Source organism: Diceros bicornis, chromosome 14 (genome assembly GCF_020826845.1).
Source record: "Diceros bicornis minor isolate mBicDic1 chromosome 14, mDicBic1.mat.cur, whole genome shotgun sequence".
Lineage (NCBI taxonomy): Eukaryota > Metazoa > Chordata > Mammalia > Perissodactyla > Rhinocerotidae > Diceros > Diceros bicornis.
This window is the reverse complement of record NC_080753.1, coordinates 33,737,331-33,762,954: the sequence shown is the minus strand read 5'-3', so window position 1 is coordinate 33,762,954 and position 25,624 is coordinate 33,737,331. Positions and strand designations below refer to the sequence as shown.

Genomic DNA, 25,624 nt, shown 5'->3' with positions numbered 1-25,624 from the left:
TAATCCCCTGAGCAAGCAGCCAGGACTATGTGCAGTGCCTACACCACTCACAGTCCAGCCACATGGCACCACAGACAGGCAGCGCCTAACCACCAGCTGCCTCTGACTAGTCTTGGGCCCGGGAGGGGACTCTGGCTATCTTGGAGGCCATGTGGCTCAGCTGCCAGGTTTGAGGCCCTGGGGAGCTCTCCCATGGCTGGCAGCCCTCACACCCCCAGATAAGCTGTCAGGGCAGAAATGAGATTTGAGGCTGGGTTGGCAGAGTTTGTACATTCAGGTGTTAGGGGTAGCAGACAGTGGGGTCTGAGGTGGTCTAGACTGAAGATTCTGGTGCTTAGGTCACCCGAGAGAAAGAGGCAGGATTCCAGGGCCCCCCGAGAGAGAGCTGAAGAGGGGCAGGGCCACCTCCAGATCCTGGGAAATGAGAAATCAGTCACCCGGGTCATGGCCTACTGCCAAGATCCTTGGAGCCATGACGGTGTCCAGCTCACAGTCCTCTGGGGCCCCTTGGCCCCTCAGATTGTCTTAAGTTAGATGAGGAAAGGACAATTGAGTTTCTAAGCTGCTCTGACCTGGGCTCAGATCACCCATGAGGTCGCAGGGAGTGGGACCCTGCAAATCCCGGAAATTCAGGACCAGGGCTGGTGACTGCCATTCATTCTCTGTGACCCAGCATCCAGAAAACCCTCTCCAAACACAACCCCACAGGTGTCCTCTAGGCCACCCCTTCCCATGCCCCTCCCTTCCCTGGCTTCTTCCTCTCCTTTCTTCTTGGCTTAGACCCACTGATGACCTTATTTCTTCTTTCTCTTCATTTCCTCAGGAGCATCCCCTCCTTTCTGTAACTAATGTCCTAGGGGTTCCTCCCCCAGGTCCCAGGTTCAGAGACTCCCAGGACTGATTCCCAGGGAGAGGGACCTCCAGCCCCAGATTTGCTTCATGCGTATAAGAAATTATGTTTGTATAATTTTTGCCAAATCACTAAAGTCACTTGCAAGTATCATGACCCTCATCCCTATATACTTCAGCATTCACTTCTTAAAAATAAGAACATTTTCCTCCAAATCATAATATTACAATCAAATTGAGGAAAATAACTATAATTCTCAAATATTGTCAAATTTAAAAGGTCATATAAAACTGTCTTAATTATCCTTCTATGAGGATATCCAGTGAAAAGTGGAATTTCATATCAGTTTTTGGAAAAAAATCATCTCTTATTTGCAAAAATTATTTCTTTGAGGAAGATTGGCCTTGAGCTAACATCTGTTTCCAGTCTTCCTCCTTTTTTCCTTTTCTCTCCCCAAAGCCCTAGTAGATAGTTGTATGTCATAGTTGTACACCCTTCTAGTTCTTCTATGTGGGATGCCGCTTCAGCATGGCTTGATGAGCAGTGCGTAGATCCACGCCCAGGACTCGAACAGGTGAACCCCGGGCCGCCGAAGGGGATCGTGCAAACTTAACCACTATGCCACTGGGCCAGCCCCACAAACAATTTTTTAATGTCTGCTTAATATTCCATAGTGTGGATATGCACTTTGGTACAATGTGGACAAGGAGTACAGCTCCCTAGGCCTTCTGCCTCTTCATCAAGGCATAGAGGGGTCCCTTTGCTAGGGGAAGCACCTGGTGCCCCAGAAATTTCTCTCTTGAAGCAGGTGTCAGGAAGACCTGAGACCTGGTGTGAGCACACTCCTGCCCCACAAGGATCAAGAGTGAACCCACGGACTTTGTTTAACACTCATCCTCCCCCAGGATTGCACCCCATAATCAGGGGGTTGAGAAAGGATCCAAGGACTGGAACTAAGACCCAACCACCCCAAACCTCCTCATCTCCAGCGACAGAACCCAAGTGAGAGCCCCAAACCCCTGCTCCTCCCCACCTTCACCTCTCACAGACTCACCACCAATTTCAGCCTTGAATCCACCAGGACTACTCCCATTATGTCCTTTTCCCTGTATGTGTCAGTCACTCAGTCGCTAGTCACTAGGTCTCCAGATATCCTGTACTCTCATCTCCACAAGCCTCTGCACACTCCTATTCTGTCTCTTCTCACATGCCCTCCCCTACTCCTGAAACCTTTCCACTGCACCCCCTGGAGTTCTCAGACCATGGTCAGCAAAATCTCCAAAGTCCTCTCTCAGGATGCTCCCTTTACCTTGCAGCTCTGACAGAAACGTGGGTCTCCCTGAGGACACGGCTCCCTCTGAAGTTCTCTCTCTTGGCATTTTCCTCTCTCACAGACTTTGTACCCCTCAGATGGGAAGTGCATGTGGTCCTTCCTCCTCACCGGTGCTCTCAGACCTTTGTTCCTCCCTCCTCTTTAACATCCCCTAAGCTGTCATCAGATTAGAGCCCCCACTCCCCTCATTGTAGGTATTCCCTATGGACCCCAAGCCATTCCCCTCATTCCTTGACTCTTTAGCTCCTGACTCACTGTCTCTCTCTCCAGCAGTGCTATCTCCTTGATTCTTGGTGATTTCAACATAAGATATGGTAGGCTGAACAATGGTCCCCAAAGATTTTCATGTTCTAATCCTTGGAACCTGTGAATATGTTACCTTAGATGGTAAAAGGGACTTTTCTGATGTAATGAAGGTTAAGGACTTTAGAATACGGAGGCTATCCTGGATTATCTAGGTTGGCCCAATCAAATCACATAAATCCTTCAAAGCAGAGAATTTTCTCTGTGCGGAGTCAGAGAGATGCAGCAGAAGGGAAATCAGAGAAATTCCAACATGGGAAGGATTGTTGCTACTGCTGGTTATGAGATGCAGGGGGCCACATGTGAGACCTGAGAGAGGCCTCTAGGAGCTGAAGGTGGTTCCAGCTGACAGCCAGCAAGGAAATGGGGACCTCAGTCCTACATCTGCAAGGATCTGAATTCAGACAACAACCTGAATGAGCTTTGAGGTGGATTTTTCCAGAGCCACCAATAAGGAACACAGACCTGCTGACACCTTGATCTTACCCAGTGAGGTTATGTCAGACTTGTAACCTACATAAGCATGAGATAATACATGGGTGTTGTTTAAAGCCACCAGGTTTGTGGAATTTTTTTATGGCAGCGATAGAAACCCACACAGGAAAGAGGATGCTCTCACTCCCTGGCCTCTTAGTTGCCTGAACTCCTCTCCCTGACCTTCTACTCAACTCTCCCTGGGCTCCCCTCCCTTGTACCCTCTAGATCATGCCATTGCCAATAACCCAGCCCTCCCATAGTCTCCATTTCATGCTTCCCACTCTCTGACCTCCATCTCTTCTACTCATCTTGCAGGGTGGCCTAAGCTCTGGAAACACTGATACTATTATTTTAGCATATATTTATCATATATTACCCCAGAAATTTCATTTATACCCACAGCATCAATCATGTTCCCCTATTACAGTGGGGGCCTATAGAGGTCAGGTAATAAATGGAATCCGGGAGAAAGTGTGGCTCAGGATGGGATGCCTGGGTACATGGACCCACCCAGCAATCATCCCCCTTCCACTAGTGCATAATTGGCACTCATATACTTGACAGTTGGAGTAACCTCTACATTGGGTTCCAGGTCTGCGGAGTAAGATCTCTCCTTGTGGTGAAGGCCAAAGAAAATTTCTGAAACTGGCCCCATCCTGGACAAATCAGAATTAATACTATGTCTCAGGGGCAGGTATTGTGGAGGTTTTGCAGGTAATGTAGGGGTTAGCACTACCATTAGAGACCTGAGGGAGGCAGGGCCCATGATGGTGTTGCCTATTATCTCCATTTAATTCAGCAATCTGTCTCTGCAGAAACCTGATAGTCTAAGGAATGCACGAGCTACTTCAGACTTAACCAAGCAGTGGTCCTGACGCAGCTGCTGTGCTGGATGTTACATCACTGCTAGAGCAGATGAGTAAGGCCTCAGGAACATGGTGTGTGGCTGTAGATTTGGTGAGTGCATTCTGTTTTATTCCTATTAGAAAAATGGAGGTGGAATGATAAGCATGCACCTGGAAGGAACAACAACATTTATTTCTAGTTTGCCACAGGGCTCTTTTAACTCTCCTGCCCTCTGTAATATAGTCATAAGAGATCTGACCTCCTGGACATCCTATAGAATATCACATTAGTTCATTTCATTGACAACATTGTGTTGATTGGGATGGATGAGCAAGACGTGGAAAGTAGGCTGGAGGCCTTGGTCAAACACGTGCACTACAGAGGGTGGAACATGAACCTGACACACTCAGGGAGTAGCCACCTCAGTTGGGTTCTAGAGGTCTAGAGGTTAGGGGCATGCAGGGATGTCCCCTCCAAAGTAAAAGACAAACTGTGCATCTTGCATCCCTCACTGCAAAGAAGGAAGCACACTGCCTGGTAGGCCTTTTGGGTTCTGACAACGCATTCCACACCTAGGTACATTGTTTGGCCCATATTCTGAGTGACATAGAAGGACACCAGCTTTGAGTGGAGCTTTGACAGAAATGACACTATGGCAGATCCAGGCTATAGTGCAATCAGCCACCATCCACCAGACTCGATGGTGTCAGTCGGAAGTGCCAGTGGTGGGAGAGATGTGATGTGGAGGTAAACCAAGCACCAGTGGGAGAATCACATGCTGGCGCCTGGGATTCTGAAGGAAGGCCATGCCGTCCACAGCAGAAGAATTGCTTTTAGAAGCAATTTAAGGTGAGTTACTGGGCTTTGTTAAGACAAAATGCTTGACCATGGAACCCCAAGCAGCCATGTGATTACAAATCACCATATATGCTGGGTTCTGTATAACATACTAAGTAAGGATTTGGACAGGTCCACAGCAGTCTATCATAAGAGGAAATGGTACATCTATGGTTAAGCCTGAATCACACGTTAACACCCACCAGAAAACATCCACTCCTGAAGAGGCACTGAACAACCAAGAAGATAAATTGACCTCAGCCAGCCTTCATCACTGGTCAACCCAGGACTGGCGAGATGGGCACCATCTCAATGGAGTGATCATGATGGCAGAGATGAGGCTATATATGGGTCCAGCAGCAGTGACTCTCACTTACCAAGGTTACTGCCACCTCTGAATGTCCATCTTGTCAGCATTAGACCAATACTGGGCCCTGATATAGCACTATTTCTTTAGGTGATCAACTACCTACCAAGTGTAAGTTGACTACGGAGAGCCCCTTCCAACCTGGGAAGGCCAAAGGTTCATCCTGACAGAGACAGACACTTATTTCATGTCTGAATTTCCTTTCTTGTGTCAAAACTTCAGCCAGCACCACGATCTTGGGGCTATTAAAATGTGGAATCCACAGGCTTGGAATTGCTCTTACCACAGCATCCAACTGGGGAACATACTTCACAGTGAAGGAGGTGCAGGATGGGCCACAACCATGGGATCCACTGGTCATAGTACAAGCTGCACCATCCAGGGGCTGCTGGGCACACAGAACTCTGCACAGGCCTTCTGAAGGCACAGCTGGTGCACCAGCTTTGAGGACATGCTCTGAAGGCATGGGATTACATCTTTCAGGGCACAGTGTATTTATTGAATCAGAGACCTTGATATGGTGTCCTGTTCTCAATAGGAAGAGTAAGTGGGTCCAGGACCAAGAGGGAGAAACAGGTGTGGCCCCACTCAGCATCAGTTCCAATCATCCACCTGGAGATTTTGTCCTTCATGTCTCCACAGCTCTGGGCTCTGCAGGGTAAGAGGTCCTGGTTCCCAGAAGGGGGGCACTCATACAAGGGGACACGACAAAGTTCCCATTGAACTACATACTATGATTGTCACTAGGGAAGTTTGGATTCCATGTGTCCAGAGACCATTACTCAAGGTAAGAGTAAATGACCCTGATACAGGAGGGGGTGGGGCTGTTGTCACACATGGGGGCAGGAGGAATACATGTGGAACCGAGGTGATAGATGTAGGCGCCTCTGGGTTCTCCGTTGCTCCACTGTACCTGTGACCAGACATGTGCAGCAATCCAGCTTGAGATGGTTTGAGTTCCAAGGGCCCAGACCCCTCAGGTGTGAAGGGTCATATTAGGTCACACCCCCAGGTAAGCCACAAGGACCACCACTTCTGTGCTCGAAATCCATGGCAGCATTTGTGCAGAGACCCTGCTTCCCATAGGCTGTTCCTAGACAATGACTGGTCACAGAAGGGACACTAAGGCAGGCCATTCCTGGGAGACCTGGGGCTCCTCTGATGGCTGAATGTGGCTTCAGGACTCCATATAGCCTTGCTCAATCCACTTGCTCAATCCACTTAGATTGCCTGGTGGTCCAAGATATGTTCAATGAACCTTCTCTCCTTCTGAACATCACTTGGGGTCAGACTTGTTTCTCAGTCTGCTGCCTCTCTCAGCATTTTCTGGCTCCCCCTCCATATTCTCTGATAGATGTTTCCCCTTATAAAATACTGCTGAGTTTAATCCCATCTTGACATATGCTTCTTGGAGGACTTGGACTAACAAGATCATTTTCATCCGTATACCAGCAAACGATTCTTATGCAATCTTGTAAAATCCTTCTCTTTATCCAACTTCTCCCACCAGCATCTGCTCCACTTGCTTGTTCTTGTATTCTCTTTGAGGTGGTAGACATTTGTTCTTTTAAGCAACTAAATTCTGGGGTAGTTTGATACCCAGCAACAGATAAGTAATAACTCTCTCTTAAGTTTCTATTAGTCTACATCTCTTTGTTTTCCTTCTACTTGGAAATGTTCTCTCTCATCACTGTTTCCAGTTACTCTCCCGTTCCCTTTCTTTGTCTTCTTTTGTCTTTTCTCCTTCCCACTCTCCCTCCCTCTCTCCTCCCTTTTTCCTTTTAATTATGTAAGACCCTAAACATATAAGAGGGACACTATATGGTTATGCTAAAAGGAAGCATTATCTGGACCTATATGCTAAAAGTATAATGCCAATGTATATGGAATAAAAGTAAATAAAGTTATTAATAGAATCTGAAAAAAAATGCCTGAGTTGATTCTGCAGCCAAGGCAGTGGCTTTCAGCTCTTAATTCATCTTCTTCAGCTGAGCTTTTTATTTTCAGAACAATCACATGGGCAACATGAACTTTTACATTCCTGATGAAAGTTTAGATTGGTACAAGCACTTTGGAAATCAAATTAGCGTTATCTAATACGGTTAAAGTACACACCACATATAATCCAGCAATCCTACTCCTGATCATACACTGTGGGGAATTTCTTGCCTATATGCCCCAAGAGACATGTACACTAATGTTTACAGCAAAAACTAAAATAACCACATATGCATCAATAGGAAAATAGCAAAATTGTGGTATAGTCATAAAATGTAAGACTTCAGCAGTAAAAATGAATGAATGACAGCCTCACACCCAAGGGATAACTCTCCTACATAAACCTGAGTCACAGAAGAATCCATGCAGTAAGGGTTCACTGTACAGGAAGTTCAAAAACAGGCAAAACTAAGCAATATTTGGTTTGGGGATATGTACACTTATTGCAAAATCTTTAGAGAGACTCAAGGGAATAGTAAACACAAGAACAGGACAGAGGTTACATCTGGGGGATGGGAGTGGACAGGCACCCACGGTGGCTTCATAGGTTCTGTTTCTTACAACAGTGGTGGGTGCCCAGGAATTTATGTGATCATAACTTTGTAAACTGGCATGTTTCAAACTGCAGCTTGTGAAACATTCCTGGTTAATTTTTTAAAAACGAAAGAGAAGAGAAAATACTAAAGTTCATTGAAAAGATCCTTAGAGGAACTACTCACATTGGAGCAAAGCCCCAGCAAACTTTATGTGTCATGTGAGAGAGAGAGCCAGGATGCCATAAAAAATAGCACTTACTAGAAGTGGGTCATTAGATCCTTTGCTCACTGGTATCTCTAAGATTTTCTGGTAGACAATGTTCAATCTGATGTGCAAGGTAATTCTATCTTGAGAAGGATTTGATGTGTTATTTACATTTAACCTCACATAGAACTGAATTAACTACTTTTACAGAAGTGAAAAAGCACATCGTTGAGCAATATAAACTAAACTGGAAAACATTAAAAAGGGACAACCAGTGATAGAATAGAAAGTGTGAATGGAAAACACAATAAAGCTGCTTTAAAAAACTTGAGAGGCACATATTAACAGTGCTTTTAGAATCACATTGGTGTCCAAATCACTTCTACCTAATCTCATTCCAAAACATAGTGAAAGACGTTAAATTTATTATAAGATGCAACTGAATAGCCAGTTTTGGAAAACTATTCCTAGATTGGAGTTAACCATTTCTGCCTACTGCATCCCACCAAAATTGTTGTCATGAGGCTAAACTAGGTGCACAGACTGAGGTATGAGACTCACATTTTTCTAACTGAGAAGCAATTTCAATAGGCAACTATTTGTGAATTTGATGTTAAGTAAGAAAATTGGTATGTTAGCCAATATTTTTGACATTCTTAACAAACTAAATTGGCACTTCTAAAGAAAAACAAAAATAGTTATTATTTTAAAGGCATTATTGTCATGACACCCACTTCTTGGAAGTACAGTATTTGATCTAGTTACTATACCCAACTTTGTTGCAACTTATTGAAGGCAACATTATTAAATGAAATTGCAAGAAAAACTTATAAATATTGCTGTATTTCCTCTTCTGTCTCAAACTTTTAATCATTATTTTCCAAAAGAGAAATGTAAGCATTAAAGAAAAATGATCAGATATGAGAAGCATTGATTCACCAAATCTTGAAACAGTATTTAATTCAAATTTTGGTTTTAACATGTATGCAAATTCTTTGATACTCCTCCCTCCAGAGGTGGAGCTTAATTCCCTCCTCTTCAGTGTGGGCTGCACTTAGTAACTCACTGCTAACTGATAGAGTAAGGCTGATGGAATGGGGTGTGACTCTGGTTCTAGGACATAAAACACATTGCAGCTTCCATCTTGGTTGCTCCCTCTCTAAGATCACTTGCTCTGGGAGAATCCAGCTACCTAGTCATTAGCCACCTTATGGAAAAGTCCACGTGGCTAGGAATTGAGGTCTCCTGGGACCATCCAGGAAGGAAATGAGGCGTCTTCCAACAGCCATATGAAAGAGTCATGTTTCCTGCAAATCCTCCAGCCCCACTCAAACCATCAGATGATGCAGCCCCCAGTGACAACTTGACTGCAACCCTGAGACAGGCCCTGAGCCAGAAGCACTCAGGTATACCTCTCCTGGATTCCTGACCCTGGGAAATTGTGGGAGATAATACACATTTGTTGTTTTGAGCTGCTAAATTTTGGGTATCTGTTATGCTGTGATACATAACTAATACAGCGTCCAAAGAGAGAGTGAATTATTACACTTTAATTTTTGTTTGCTCTAAATAATTTACAGTACTCCCCTTATCCTCGGTTTCACTTTCCATGGTTTCAGTTACCCAAGGTCAACTCTGGGCCAAAATGATTAAGTGGAAAATTCCAGAAATAAACAATTCATAAGTTTTAAATTGAGTGCTGTTCTGAGTAGCATGGTGAAATCTTGCACCATCCTGCTCTGTCCCATCTGGGACATGAATCATCCTTTTGTCCAGCGTATCTACACTGTATACGCTACCTGCCCATTGGTCATTTAGTAGCCATCTCAGTTATCAGATCAACTGTCCCGGTATCATAGTGCTTATGTTCAAGTAACGTTTATTTTTTAATAATGGCCCCAAAGTGCAAGAGTATATACAGGATAAAACATAGTATACATAGGGTTCAGTAGCATCCACAGTTTCATGCGTCCACTGGGGGGTCTTGGAGTGTATCCCTGCAGATAAAGGGGACTACTGTATAAGATATTAAATATGTCATTTGATTTAAGAAGAATTTCCATGGCTAACAGACAGGATGAATTATATTAATATTTACAACAATCTATTTATTTGAACTTCCATTTCCAGCCATGACCTAATTAAACACAAAAGAAAGAACCAGACCATGCTAGGCTGATTCTATGATGGTCCACAACAACCACCCCCTAGTTATTTACCTTCCCCCCAGTTATTCAATGATATACTAATGTAAGTGCTGCTGTGAAGGGATTATGCAGATGAAACTAAGGTCTCAAATCAGTTGACCTGAAGACAGGGGGATTCTCCTGAGTTAGAGTGTCCTCATCAGGTGAGCCCTTAAAAGGACTGGGTTCTTCCTGAGCAAAGAGATTCAAAGTGTGAAAGGGATTCAATGTGAGGGAATTTCTCCGCTGTGGGCTTTGAAAATGGAGGCCACATGGCAAAGAATGCTGGTGGCCACTAGGTGTTGTCAGCAGCCCTCCCCCGGCTCCTTGTTGACAGTTGCCAAGGAAACAGGGTCCTCAGTCCTACAACTACAAGAAACTGAATTCTGCTAACAACCTCTGTATAAGCTTAGAGGAGGATCCTGAGCTCAAGATGAGAACTCAGCCTTGTGAGACCCTGAACAGAGAACCCATCCACACCATGCCTGGATTTCTCACTAAGGAACTGTAAGCAAATAAATGGGTGTTGTTTTGACTCCTAAGTCATGGTCATTTGTTATGCAGTAATAGAAACTAATACACAGGCTCACTGTGCAACAGATAAGCACATAGAATTTTTTCCACAGGAATGAATTTATGAATAGATATGCACATTAGGTGAATGCAATAAAATCTTTCCTACCTGTTTTTGTGTTTTTCATTTACGATTTTTACATAGCACAATTAAATTTTAAAAAATAATATTTGATTCATGCATTCATTCAACGACAACTAACTTAATGCCTACTCTGTACCAGGAACAGCTTTACATACTGGGGATACACTTTGACCTAAATAGCCCAAAGGCCCTGTCTTACATTCTAGAGGCTTCCCAAGAGTGAGACTGAGCCATTGGAGCACTTTAGTGAAGAAATGACACATCCTGACTCACATTAGCAGGATCACTGACCCCTGTGGGGAGAAGAGTCCTTGGGTGGCAGGTGAGGGGGTAGCACTGGTGCCACAGTTCAGGAGTGAGAGGGTGTGGAGACTAAGGGGAGAAGAGGGGCCGAGGGGTGAGAGGGACAGAGCAGAAGCAGGGGTGAGGAAAAGAAGCAGAGGTAAAGAATTCTAAAGCAGTGGAATTCTCAGATTTAATCATATAGTTTTACAGATCTTTAATAAATATATCTACAAGCCCAGCAAGATATTCTTTACATTTGCTATTTACTTCATTCTATGGAGCTGTCTAAAAACTAATTGCCTCCTTATGTTAATCAGTTTAAAAAATAATCACAAATGTCCTGATAAAATACGCACACTGCTTAGATGTGAACAATTCGTAAAAGAACGCAATGCATGAGCACTGGTGAAGGGCTTTTGACTCCATTGAAAACTTGCAACTTTGAGATGATTGGTACACAGTAACAAACTGTACTTCCATGAGCTTCTTTGTACTGAGGATATGAGGGGACTCACACAGACACACTCAGGGCTACGGAATGAAGATCATTTTAAAATACAACAAACTGGAGTCACAGACATACTGTCTGGGAAAGTAAAATTTAGGAGCTTTGTGAGGCTGACTACAGTGCTATTTAGACACTTTTATATATGAAGGGGCCAAAATCACTTCTTTTACAGATTAGATTCCTGATGTTCAGGATTTTCAAGATTGTGTTACCCCCTGTGGTTAATGAACGAAAAGGAACCTGGTCTCTAGGAGAATCTCTATCTGGTCTTTTCAGGCACAACTTCTCCAAGATTCAAAGAGAAAATCCCTGTCCCTCAACCTTCATTCCCAGGGCGAGCTCACTCACTGGCATCAAGTTCCCTAGGGGTGAGTTTTCTTCTAGAAGAGTCCAGGCGGAGAGGTAAAGGGTGAGAGGTAGGGAGTCCATTTCAGGAAGAGTGATCCAGTGAGAGGAGGAAAAGGGGCTGAGCCCAGCCTGGGGGCTCTCTCTCTGGTTTCCTCAGACAGTCCCGGGGCCCAGACAGTCCCGGGGCCAGGACTCAGGGAAACAGCGTGACAAAGAGCTCTCAGTGCAGGAGGAGAGGGGTCAGGGCAGAATCCCAGGTCCCCAGACGTGGCTTTCAGGGTCTCAGCCCAAGGGCGGTGTCTGGAGCCGTGAAGCTCACTGTTGGGGAGTCTCCATCTCCCTGAGGTTCACTTCTCCCTCTCACAATCTGAGTCAGGGTCTCCTGCCTGGAGACTCACGACGCGGCCCCGGTTCTCGCTCCCATTGCGTGTCCGGTTTCTAGAGAAGCCAATCAGAGTGTCCACGTTTCCCGGTTATAAAGTCTCCACGGACCCGTCAGGACTCAGATTCTCCCCAGACTCCGAGCATGCGGGCCATGGCGCTGGGAACCTTCCTCCTGCTGCTCTCGGGGACCCTGACCCTGACCGAGACCTGGGCGGGTGCGTGCGGGGTCGGGAGGAAACGGCCTCTGCTGGGGGCAGAGCGAGGGGACTGCTTGGCGGGGACGCAGGACCCTGGGGAAGACCCAGACCCCTCACCTCGGCCCTGCCCTGTCCTGACTCCTCCCTTCTCATGCCCCCTCCTCTTCCCACACATAAGTCCTCCGCGTTCTCCGTCCCACCGCCCTTTTTTGGTCTCAGGAGCCCCTTGTCCCCCTCCTCCGCCCCGACCCGATCAACCTCGGCCCCGGGGACCCGCGCAGGGACGAGGGTCCGGCCGGGTCTCAGCTCATCCCCGCCCCCAGGCTCCCACTCCCTGAGGTATTTCAGCACCGCCGTGTCCCGGCCCGGCCGCGGGGAGCCCCGCTTCATCGCCGTCGGCTACGTGGACGACACGCAGTTCGTGCGGTTCGACAGCGACGCCGCGAGTCCGAGGATGGAGCCGCGGGCGCCGTGGATGGAGCAGGAGGGGCCGGAGTATTGGGAGCGCGAGACGCGGACCGCCAAGAACAACGCACAGATTTTCCGAGTGGACCTGAACACCCTGCGCGGCTACTACAACCAGAGCGAGGCCGGTGAGCGACACAGGCCCGGGTCCAGGTCACGATCCCCACCCCCAAGAACAGGCCAGAGTTGCACGAGTCTCCGGGTACGAGATTCACTCCAACGCTACTGGAGTCTCCCGGCACTTCCACCAGGGTAGAGCCCACGGGGACTTTTACTCGGTTTCCTTTTCAGTTTAGGCTTAACCACTGAGAGTGGTCAGGGCGTGGGGGTGGCCACTGTGTGGGGCTGACCACGGAGGCGGGGTCAGGGTCTCACACTGTTCAGTGGATGTATGCCTGCGACGTGGGGCCGGACGGGCGCCTCCTCCGCGGGTATGAACAGTTCGCCTACGACGGCGCCGATTACCTCGCCCTGAACGAGGACCTGCGCTCCTGGACCGCGGCGGACACGGCGGCTCAGATCACCCGGCGCAAGTGGGAGGCGGCCGGTGTGGCGGAGCACGACAGGAACTACCTGGAGGGCAAGTGCGTGGAGTGGCTCCTCAGATACCTGGAGAACGGGAAGGAGACGCTGCAGCGTGCAGGTAAGAAGAGCCTCCCACAAGGAGAGGAGAAAATAGGATGACACCTGAATACGCCCGTCCCGTGGGTGGGTCGGGAGATTGAGTCCGCTTGGGTTTTCAGATCTGGTACCAGAGAGTGACTTCTTAGAGGACCCGCCTTTGTCTAAAGGACAATAAAGGGATACAATCTCTCCGGGGATGGCGGGGGAAACCATCCCTGAAAATACTTACCAGCGGTTCCCTTTGCCTCTGGCAGCGGCTCTGGGAACCATGGGGGGCTCTCTCAGACCTTTTTCTCTGCCCCAAACCCAATGTGTTTGAGGCCTGACTCCAGCTTTTCTGAGTCACTCGGCCTCCACCCAAGTCAGGACCAGAAATTCCTTTTCTCCCCTTCAGAGACCTGCCTCCTACCCTGGGCTGTCTCATCCGGATTCCAGAAATATCCAAACAATACAGATTATCCCAGAAGCTTGTGTCCGGGCTGGTGTCTGGGTTTTGTGCTTCCTTCCCCCACCCCAGTTGTCCTGTCCATTCTCAGGATGGTCACATAAGCACTGCTTCAGTGGCCCCAAGAGGGATGTAAAATTCCTGAATTTTCTGCCCTTCTTCTCAGACCCTCCAAAGACACGTGTGACCTACCACCCTATCTCTGACCGTGAGGTCACCCTGAGGTGCTGGGCCCTGGGCTTCTCCCCTGCGGAGATCACCCTGACCTGGCAGCGTGATGGGGAGGACCTGACCGAGGACACCGAGCTTGTGGAGACCAGGCCTGCAGGGGATGGGACCTTCCAGAAGTGGGCGGCTGTGGTGGTGCCTTCTGGAGAGGAGCAGAGATACACGTGCCATGTGCAGCATGAGGGGCTGCCTGAGCCCATCACCCTGAGATGGGGTAAGGAGGGAAACATGGGCTCAGAGCCTCTTCTCAGGGAAACCAGGAGCCCTTCTGGAGACCTTCAGTGTGGTGGTGGCTGAAGCCAGGGGTCAGTGCCCTCACTTTCCCTTCTCTTCCCAGAGCCATCTCCTGTGTCCTCATGGTGGGCATCATTGCTAGCATGGTTCTCTTCGCGGTCACTGTAGCTGTGGTGGCTGGAGCTGTGTTCTGGAGGAAGAAGCGCTCAGGTAGGGAATAGGTGTGGTCTGAGTTTTCTTGTCCCACTGGGGGGTTTCAAGTCCAGGTAGAAGTTTGCCCTGCCTGGTTAATGGGAAGTCCCATCCACAGGCACATGTGCTTTCCTAGCCTAGGACCCTGTTTGCTAACACTTACTCTTTAGTAAAGTGCATGTGAAAACGAAGGACAAATTTATCACTTTGATGAGTCTGGTGATGGGGACCTGATTCTCAGCAGTCACAGGACAGAGGGGAAGGTCCCTGCTGAGGGTGGACCTGCAGGAGGGCAGTTGGTCTGCAGGTGAACATAAGTGAGGCCATGGTGTCATGCTAAATGAGCCTTTCCTAGTTAAAACCCTTCTAGCATGTAATCATTATACATTACTACACGTTTTCATGATTTTATGGCCCTGACCCTGTGCACATACCCCTGCTGAGGTACTCTGATAGCTTTGTTCTTAACAATCTTAACACCTTTTCCAAAGGAACAAGAAGCCCTCCAGGAGGAAGGAACACAGTGAGGATATTCATCATCACTGAGAGAAGAAAAGAACAATGAAAGACTCTAGAGTCCGTCATGCCTGAAGGCTGACATTTCTAACCCCCCTCCTTACTGCTCATTTTCCCTATATAATCTGCCTCAAGATTTTGGAATTCTTTAAGATGGTTTTTTGAGATTAGTCTGCCATCTTCCGATTATGCTGTCTAATCAAATAAAAGCTTCCTTTCTCTATCTCTAACTCTTTGTGATTAATTAGCTCAGATTGCAGTGAGCAGAGCGAGCCTATTGCTCAGTAACAAATTCTTGGTGACCGAGATGGGACCATAGCATCTGCCTGTGGCTGATCCACTTGGAAGAAGCTGATTCAGGAATTTCCCAGCAGCTGCCAGGCAGCTTTTTCTGCCCAGGGAATTCCCCTTGTTTCTTCCTCACTTGCTGACTGGGACACGAAGGACTGGATCCTGAGCTGATGAGCTTGCCTCTGCAGCTAGGTGAGTCATCTGGAGTGCACTCTCAGGTACTAAATTCCTTTTCTCTTGTCTGGGGGCCTTGGTCAGGCTGAGGTCCATCTAGTTTAGGCACCATTGTTTAGGAATAAAGGAGAGTATAGACTGCATAGCGTACTACCTTGGAGACTAGTATCTGGTTTCTCTATGGTGTGCAGCCCTGTATGTTCTGTTCTCCTGAACATGTGTGTTGTTCCACTAGTCTGCATGCCAGTTTTTCTCTCTGTCAGAGTTCTACAGCATACTTTCAGTGCCTGTTACCTCATCCATGGGGACATGAAGTATGCGATCTTTTCTGTTGAGTGTCAAGGCAGAATTGTATGCCTCAATGTGGGCACTATTGTTTGTGTGTTCCCTATCTTTATAATCCTTTGGAGGAAGCCATGAGAGCACAGTATGACCATCTTTTCCCCCCTCTTTGTTTGTCTTGTCTGGCATCTTCTTTGCTGTCATTGTGTAGAAGTTAGGTTTGGGCTTAAAGTAAGCTGGACTTGCACTTTCTGCAAAATAGAAGATTTTAAAACTTTCTGCCAGGCACCTGACCCTCTGCACCGGCATTGGGAAATTAGATCTTTACCCTGCCTTAAACCATTACCTGTTGCCTCTTTGGCTTGTTTAGTACTGGTGCAAGAAGTATGTGCTTGGGCGGAGTGGGATTTGGACAAGTCCTATAGTTATCTGGACACACGGAGTTGAGCCCTGCACCCTTCTCCTGGTCTGTTAATTGTTGGACACAAGCTTTATTGCCATGGGTGCCACTCTGTCCATCCCAAGAAAAATCCTGTTAGGATGCATACTGGCCACTTGGGGTGATTTCAGTTATGAGCCCATGACAAAGAAAGAGATGATCTTTCACTGTAATGTAGCCTGGCCCAGTATACACTAGGCTCAGGAGAAAAGTGGTCCCCAAACGGGTCGCTGAATTATGATACCATCTTACAGCTAGAATTATTCTGCAAGACGGAAGAAAAAGATGATGAAATCGCCTACATTCAAGCCTTTATGCTATTATATCTAGACCAGGGAAAAGGGGCAATGGACTAGGAGTTACCTAATTGTGCAAAGACCTCCTGTTATGTCAGAGGGACTGAAGGAAGATGAGGATTTAATGGTCCTACAAACTCTAAACCCTCCAACAGCACCCCCAGTTCCTTCTCCTCCTCTGCCTTTCCCGGGGCCACATTTCCAACAAGGAGAAATGCCTGAGAGCCCCCTCCCTCTCGAACCTGGCAAGGCACCCAATTCGATCAGGGGGTCCTTCCCAGAGTGGGGCAATTTCCACTGTGGCAATATCCCATAGACATAAATGGACGGGGGCAACCAGCTGGCTTTGTTTGGATGCACTCTCCCTTCTCCACTTCAGACCTCTTTAGTTGCAAAAATAATAAACTGCCATACGGTGAGAACCCCCAAAGAATGACTGACATTTTTTTTCTATATTTTACACATATCACCCCACATCAGCAGATATACATATTTTGATAAACATGCTCCTCATGGGGGATGGAAAATAGATGGCGATAGGCAAAGCTACAGAAGAAGATAACAGGCTCCATATAGCTTAGAGGCCACTGCTACCGTTCCTATTGCCGAGCTGGCCTGGGATCCCAACGAGGCAGCAGGAAGGGCTAGGTAGAAACACTACAGAAAATGCATCTTGGCAGGGCTAAAAATGGGGGTCCCTAAGCAGAAAAGCCTAAATGAAGGACAGGGAATTCAGCAAAAGCCTGATGAGGATCCCTCTGAATTCCTGCAGTGTAAATATCAGGCTTCTGGGCGTTACATGGACGCTGATCCTGAGGCCCCAGAGAACACACAGATGGTCAATTTGACTTTCATAGGACAAAGTGCTCGTGTTATTCAGAATAAATTGCAAAAGTTTGATGGAGCATTGGGATGAATCTCTCCCAGCTGGTAGATATTACTTTCAAGGTGTATAATAACAGAGAGCACAAAACAAAGCAAAAGGATCCAAAACGGAGTCCTGCCCTTCTTGCAGCTGACTGGGAGAGGAGCAGTTCCCAGAAGCAAGACGCCTGATCAGAGGAATGGAAGTAAGCCCTTTCTGGGAAAAAACCAGTGTGCCTACTGCAAGGAAGAAGGACACTGGAATAGAGAGTGCCCCAAGATGGGAAAGGGAAATGTTGATGATAAGAGGAGAAGGATAACTCAGATGGTTAGCAGGATTGGAGATTCAGATGAAGAATGAGGGTGCCCAGGAACTCAATTGGACTTTCATCATCCCATCCCCATCTCCACACAAGAGTTCCGAGTACAATTGACAGTGGGGAATTGGCTTGCTAACTTTTTGATAGATACAGGAGCCACTTATTCAGTTTTGAACACTAAATTAGGTAAAAAGTCACTCTGGTGATTGCAATATCAGGAGAAATTCAACAGCGGTCTTTTCCCTGACCCCTGGAATATCAAGTCAGAGACAAAACATTGCAACGCCGTTTTTTATATATGTCTGAATGCCCTATTCCCCTTGTGGGATGAGACCTTCTACGTAAACTGAATACTCAAGTGACTTTTGCTCCAGGCCAGCTAGACGTGCAAGTGCCACCCAGACCATCTTTATGGTTCTAGGTAGCCCTGCTAGGTGTTCAAACACCACTGCCAGACCCACTGCCACCAGAAATTCTCAGGGAGGTAAAACCAGACGTGTGGGCAGATGGGAAGCCTGGGAAAGTAAAGAATGTCCAGCCAATACACATACACTTGAAAACCCAAAGGATAAAACCTAGCCTGAAACAATATCTGCTAAAACAGGAGGCTCAGAAGGGTATTTAGCTCGTTCTGCAGAAATTCTTGGTGGCAGGATTAATCAGACCTTGCCAGTCGCCGTATAATACTCTTATTCTCCTGGTCAAGAAACCCAATTCAGATGAATATCAGTTTGCTCAGCACCTTCATGCTGTAAGTGAGGTGGTTCAGGACCTGCATCCTGTGGTGTCCAGCCTTTACACCTTGGTAACCAACACTCTGGGTAAATACGGCTGGTTTTCAGTTTTGGACTTACAAGAAGCATTCTTCTGCATACCGCTCGTGGAAGAATCACACCAACTCTATGCCTTTGAATGATGTGACCCAGATACTCAGGCCACTCAACAATATTGTTGGACAGTGCTCCCCCAAGGTTTCAAAAACTCCTCTACACAATTTGGGGAGGCCCTAGCTAAAGGCTTGAGCCACTTACAATTACAAGAAGGATTGCTGTTGGAGTACGTGGATGACTTGCAGATAGAGAGCCCCACTTATGAGCAGTGTCTGACCAATATGGACGTTAAATAGTTTGGCTGAATGTGGGTACCAGGTCTCATAAGAGAAAGCACAGATCTGCAAATAAAAAGTTACATACTTAGTACTTACCTTATCAAAAGGCCAAAGGCAATTCACCCCGGGCCAACCCACTATGGTATATGTGCCACATCAAATACTCAAATTATTGGAACAAAAATGGGGATACTGGCTCACTTCAGGAAGGATGGGCAAATACCAGGCCATCCTTTTGGACAATCCAAATGCGGAGATGCAAGTATCATCCTCCCTAAACCCAGCTACCTTGCTCCCTAATGAGACATCAGAAGCCTTAGAACATGACTTCTTACAAGTTATCGAGGGTGTATTCTAGCCAATCTGATTTGTTGGACTGTCCACTGGAAGAACCAGACTTGGAACTCTTCACAGATGGCAGCAGCTTCATGGATCAAGGTAAGAGATGAACAGGGTATATGCTCATAAGTTTACAAGAGACTTTAGAGGCTAAAGCCCTACCCCCAGGGACATCGGCTCAAAAGGTGGAGATATCGGCCTCACTCAGGCTCTACATTTAGCTCAAGGGAAAAGAGTAAATATATATAGCTTCCCATTATGCCTTTGCTGTAGTTCATGCTCATGGGGCAATCTGGATAGAAAGGGGACTCTTAGCAGCAGGGAAAGAAACCAGACATGACCCTGAAATCCTAGAAATGCTTGATGCTATTAATGAGCTTACTCAGGTAGCTATCACGCATTGCCCTGGCTACCAGAGGGAGAATACCCCTGTCACCCAAGGAAACAGACTGGCTGGCCAAGTGGCCAAATGGGCTGCCAAGACAGACACCCCTTCTATGATGGGATCCCTACTGCCACAGACAGACCTTACTGCCTACAAGCGGATATACTATGAAAAGGATAAGGAACGGGCTAAAGAATGGGGATATGACATTGAACACCCAGGAGGCTGGAAAGGGGATGGCCACAGGGTGACTCTAGTACCTAAAGCCCTCAAATACCCTGTCTTGAGATAAGCACGTGAAAACACCAATTATGGAAGAGATGCTACCCTCTAAAGGCTTCAGAAGTACATCACAGGGCCTCACCTACAAAAGACTATACAACAGGTGATCAAAAATTGTATAATCTGTGCAAAGAACAACCCCAAAACAGATTCCATTCCCCGCCATCTGGGCACCCAACACAAAGGAAATTGGCCTACTGAAGACTGGCAAATAGACTTTACCCAGATGCCCCTGGCAACTGGGAATTTAGGTTTTTGTTAGCGTTTGTGGACACCTTCACCGGGTGGGTAGAAGTCTTTCCCACCGGGACTGAGAAAGCATCAGAAGTCACTTGCAGGTTGCTAAAAGAAATCACCCTTAGACTTGTTCTGCCTAATACCTTGCAGAGTGATAATGCACCAGCTTTTGTCTCCCAAATAACCCAACAAATGTCTACAAGCTTAGCCATCTGATGGATACTACACTCAGCTTGGAGACCTCAATCAACTAGAAAGACAGAGAAAATGAATCACACCTTAAAGAAGACCATTGCCAAAATCTGTCAGGAAACACAACTAACTTAGGATGAGGGGCTGACCCTTGCCCTGCTACAGGTCAGAGTAGCTCCCCAAAGTGGACTTAAATCGATTCCTTTAGAAATTCTATGTGAGAGGTCCTTTCAGGCATCTTTCCCTGGGACTGAATCTCAGGAATTTTGTTTTTCCATTGAGGAAGTGTCACTCTGAGCTAACATCTGTTGCCAATCTTCCTCTTTTTTTTTTTTGCTTGAGGAAGATTAGCCCTGAGCTAACATCTGTGCCAATCTTCCTCTATTTTGTATGTGGGTCACCACCACAACATGGCTGATGAGTGGTGTAGGGCCATGCCCAGGATCCAAAGCTGCAAACGTGGGCCACCCAAGTGGAGTGTGCCGAACTTAACCACTAGGGCACAGGGCCAGCCCCCCTGAATCTGTGGACGTTTTATGGAATGTTATGATTGCTAATTACGTTAAATCATTAATCTCTGTATTAACTTCTTTCAACGAGTTTGCTTTTCATGGGTCTGCATATCCATCTGATGTCCCCCTACAACCCTTCCAACCTGGTGATCATGTTTTGTTGAAAACTTAGAAAGACTAGATACCCAAAAACCAGTCGTTTCCCAAAGGGATGGGCCCCTTTGAGATCCTTCTCACCACTCACTCATCCATAAAACTTGCAGGCATGATATCCTGGATACCTCACTCCTGGATCAAAGCAGCCCCCAAATTGCAAGAAAGTATACCACTTGTATCAGGGAGTAAGTGGGTGGTGGAACCCCTTGGAGAGCTAAAATATATCTTTAAAAGGAAACTTTGATCTCTTCTATCTAACCCTTCTTCTCCCAGTTACAGTGGCACGGGAAGATAATACCCTGGTTCAAATCACCCAGGCTATTGCTTCCTCTATCTTTGTCCCAAATTGTTGGGTTTGTCACCCAAAACCGTCTTCTGTACCAGAACATGGGGATGCCTTAGGTCGACCAGTACATGACTTCTCCCTTCTTCCCTCAGGGTGGACCAGAAAGCCAATTACTAGGAGGATTATATATAGCGTATGAATAGCATGATTCTCTACTGAAAACCGAGGAACATTTTCATGCCTCATTGTACCTCTGAGAAGGAAACAGTACAAATATGTCATGCCTTCCCCAGGGAATAATACTTTCCTTTTATGCGAAATTCAGCCCATTGAAATACCCCACTATGGGTTTGGTCAACAAGATATAGAAGACTCCTTGTTTTCCCCTCCTGACAAGTGCCTCCCCCTCCAAATCCCCACACCAGACCGGAGAAGTCCCAACATTACTCAACAAAGGAGGATTATCACTGCCATGATTGGAGATAATGTAACTCTTCCTGTGTCTAGACTTCTCTATTCCCTATAGTCCCTGTTATATGGTATAAAGAAACTGAGACCAGTAGGGACGTATTTTTCTGACATACATTCCCTAGAGTTACTAGTGTAGCAAACACAACCCAGAAAAATAATTTGGACAACTCAATTCGTCTACATAATATTACCTCCCCTGATGCCGGATTTTACTTTTGCATCAAACTTCAAAAGGAGAATAAGGACATTATGGTCAAGTCAGGAACTGGAACTCAACTCCTTATTAGTACCACACTTACTGCTTCTTTAATATCGTCTGTCCGCGATGAGCCTGCTGATTCTAGTTTTCCCAGACGAAATTGGGTAGAAAAGGCTGCTCTAGCTGAATGTGTAGATAATGGCCATATGTATTGCCCTCCTGAGGGCTATATATTCATCTGCAGCCACAATGGTATACCATGGTCACAGAACTGTTTATGGAACTTGACAGACTCAAGGCAACACCCACTGGGAACCCTTGTAGTACCCTTGAATTCATAGTCCAATGAAGAAACTAAACATTGGACAGACCCACTTAAATTACTCACCCAAGTGAGTCGAGGCTTACCAGGTGGAATCCCTGATGGTGATGGCTACTTTTTTGGTTATAGCCTCTTACTTTGGGTGGAGGGTGGCCGCTCATGAACAAGTCCTCTGAAATTTGTCCCAAACGTTAGAAATCATAGCTAATGAACCTGCCAACTCTGTGGCAAATTTACAAACATCACTAGATTCCCTGGCCAAGGTAGTTCTTGATAACAGGATATCTCTTGACTACATCCTAGCTGAGCAGGGGTGGATATACATGATGACAAATACCACCTGTTGCACCTACATCAATACTTCCTCCCAGGTGGAGACTAGCATCAACAAAATAAAAGAACAGGCCACATGGATACAGACAACCCTTGATCACCAAACCCCTTTCTTTCTCAGTTAGGTGACTGGTTTACTAACCTATTTTCCCAGATACCAATGGGGGTCCACTGCATTTTAGTAGGAATCATAAAAGGGGGCCTCACACTACTATTTATTTGGGTATTAATCTTTCTCCTTCTTAAGCTGGGTGTTAAATGCCTATCTGCCATAAGGTCAAAGTTGACCAAGTCAACATGACAGGTCCCCTTAAAGGACCCCTCCAATGGATTCAAAAAGAAAGTAACTCTTTTCCACACTGTGGTCTCCCTACAACGTTGTGATTCAGCACGAAGTAGCTAGAGGAATTACATTGCCCCATTTGCCCTTTGACCATAGGATTATGATTACTATTGACAGCGGGGAAATTGTAAGTGAATATAAGTGAGGCCAACTTGTCAGGCTAAATGACTCTTTCCTACTTAAAACTTTTCTAGCACATAATCATTATAAATTACTACACGGTTTCATGATTTTATGGCCCTGACCCTGTGCACATACCCCTGCTGAGGTACTCTGATATCTTTGTTCTTAACAATCTTAACAAATTTTCCCAAGGAACAAGAAGGCCTCCAGGAAGAAGGAACACAGTGTCATCATCACTGACAGAAGAAAAGAAAATGAAAGACCCTGGGGTCCATCATCATTCCTGAAGGCTGACATTTCTAAACCCCCTCCTTATTCCCCATTTTCCCTTTATAACTTCCTTGAGATTATGGAATTCTTTAAGATGATTTTCTGAGACATTAGTTGGCCATCTTCTGATTATGCTGGCTAATCAAATAAAAGCTTCCTTTCTCGATCTCTAACTTGTTGTGATTAATTGGCTCAGATGACGGCAAGCCGAGTGAGCCCATTGCTCGGTAACAGGTCCAGTCCCCACACATGTATTTTCCTCATGTTTCCTGATTCTGCCTTGGGTCTGTAGTCACAGTTCTGGAAACTTCTCTGGAATCTAGGACTAAGGAGTTCTTTTGTACCTCATGGCCCTAACTCCTCCCTGGTTTCTCACAGGATATTTTCTTCCCACAGGTGGAATAAGAGGGAGCTACACTCAACCTGCAAGTAAGTATGGAGTGTGTGTGTTCCCTGAGACCCTTGTGATAGTGTAGATGGGAGCCCATTAGGGGCATTCACCCAGCCCATAGTTCTTCCTTTAGTCTCATCTCCTGTGGGCTCTGACCATGTCATTTTTTCTCTCCTAGGCAGTGACAGTGCCCAGGGCTCTGACATGTCTTTCATGGCAGATGAGACTCCAGAGGGCCTGAAGTGGGAAGGGGTTGGGGCAGAGGGGACAGGATCAGGTTATGGGATTTTTTTATTTGGAAATTTTGAGCAAGAAGTGGGCTGTTCAGAATGTCACCAGTTACAGTGACTGACTTAAATTTGTTCATGATTATTCTCTTCTATAGCCTGAGACAGCTGCCACGTGGGGAATTGAGTGAGGCAAGATTTGTTCCTGTCCCACTCTCCATTGTGACTTCAGACTTCTCTTTCTACAAAGGACATCTGAATGTGTCTGCATTCCTATTAGCATCATGTGAGGAGGTGGGGAGACTGGTCTCCCCCACTCCCCCATCTGCACACTGACCTGTGTTCTCTTCCCTGATCCACTTTCCTGTTCCAGCAGAAATCAGGCTGGGCTATTTCCATCCCTGTCTTTCCTTCATGTTGCACCAAGCTGCAATTTCTTACTTCCTTGTTGAAAATAAGCATCTGGATATGAATTTGTGTTTTTTTCCAATTCTTGCTATGAGGGCTTGATGGGTTAATTAAAGGAGAAGATTCCTAAAATTTGAGAGAGGAAATAAATGGAAGCACTGAGAACCTACAAGACACTGATCATTCATTCACCTGATATTGGTTGTTTGCCAGATATATGACACAATATTTTTGCATCTGGGAAACATCATTGAAGTTAGAACAGACAAAAGTTGCTGGCTTAGTGGAGCATATGTTGTAGTGGGAAGAGAAAGACTCTATACTACAAGCGTAGTAAATAAGGGAAGTGTTTATGTTAGAAGGTGGTAAGTGTTATGGAAAAAATGCAGTGGGGAAGGTGATCCAGAGGGTGGGAGTGGGGACAGGGAAGACGGTTGTTTGAATCTGGGTGCTCAGTCTGGGCATCACTGGGAAAGTCACCTTTGAGGAAAGATGTGAAGGGCATGAGAAATTATCCAGGAGGATGTCTGGGGAAGTTCTTTCCAGGCAGGGAAACCTCCAGTGCAAAAGTACAAGGGCAGGAGTGTGTCTGTGTGTTCTAGCAAGAACAAGGAGGCCAATATGGCTGGAGCAGAGAGCAATTGAGATGGGATAGAGGTGTGGCCAGACTATGTAGGCTTGGAGGATGTTAGAAAGGTTTTTGCCTTTACTCTGAGTGAGATGGGTATTACAAGACAGTTTAGGGCAGGAGAGGGACATGATATGACTTCTCCTTTGACAGGATTACTGTGGCTGTTGTACTGAGAGCAGAATTGGGAGGCACAGGGTGAAGGAAGCACTCGGCAACCAGCAGGAAACTAGTTCAGTGTTCCGGCTGGAGGTAGCCATGGCTTCCACTGGTATAAGCGGTGGAAATAGTGGGAAGTGATTGGATTCTGGATACATTGTGAAGATGGACTTCACAGCATTTTCTAATGGATTAATCTGGGGAATGAGAAAGAAGAGTCAAGGAGGATACCCCAAATTTTGGTCTGCACAAGTAGAAAGATGGAGTTGCTGTCAGCAAAGATGGGAAAGACTCTGGAAGGGGCATATTTACAGGCATTCAGTTTAAGAGATGTTGAATCTGTTAGAAATGCAAGTGAGATAGCAGACCAGCAGTTGGGCAGATGAGGCTTGAGGTTAGGAGAAATGTCTGGGCTTGAGAAATAGATTTGGAAAGTGATACCATATAAATGATATTTAAAGCCTTGAGAACAGATGAAGTCACCAAAGGAGATGACTATAGAAGAGAAATGAACAAGGACCAAACTCTGGACCCCTCAGTTTAAGGGATCTCATCAGACTACAGA

General features: G+C 46.3%; 1 protein-coding gene across 1 annotated transcript in view; it reads left to right on the top strand.

The window, feature by feature from the left end:
- The first annotated feature begins 12,229 nt into the window (after positions 1-12,229).
- The window catches only part of LOC131413874 (saoe class I histocompatibility antigen, A alpha chain-like), a 257,210-nt gene continuing 243,815 nt past the window's right edge, over positions 12,230-25,624 (top strand). Inside the window, 6 exon segments of the mRNA XM_058554833.1 lie at positions 12,230-12,336; positions 12,642-12,911; positions 13,151-13,426; positions 14,019-14,294; positions 14,418-14,426; positions 14,429-14,524. Coding sequence (XP_058410816.1) covers positions 12,264-12,336; positions 12,642-12,911; positions 13,151-13,426; positions 14,019-14,294; positions 14,418-14,426; positions 14,429-14,524 — 1,000 coding nt within the window. The 5' untranslated portion in view covers positions 12,230-12,263.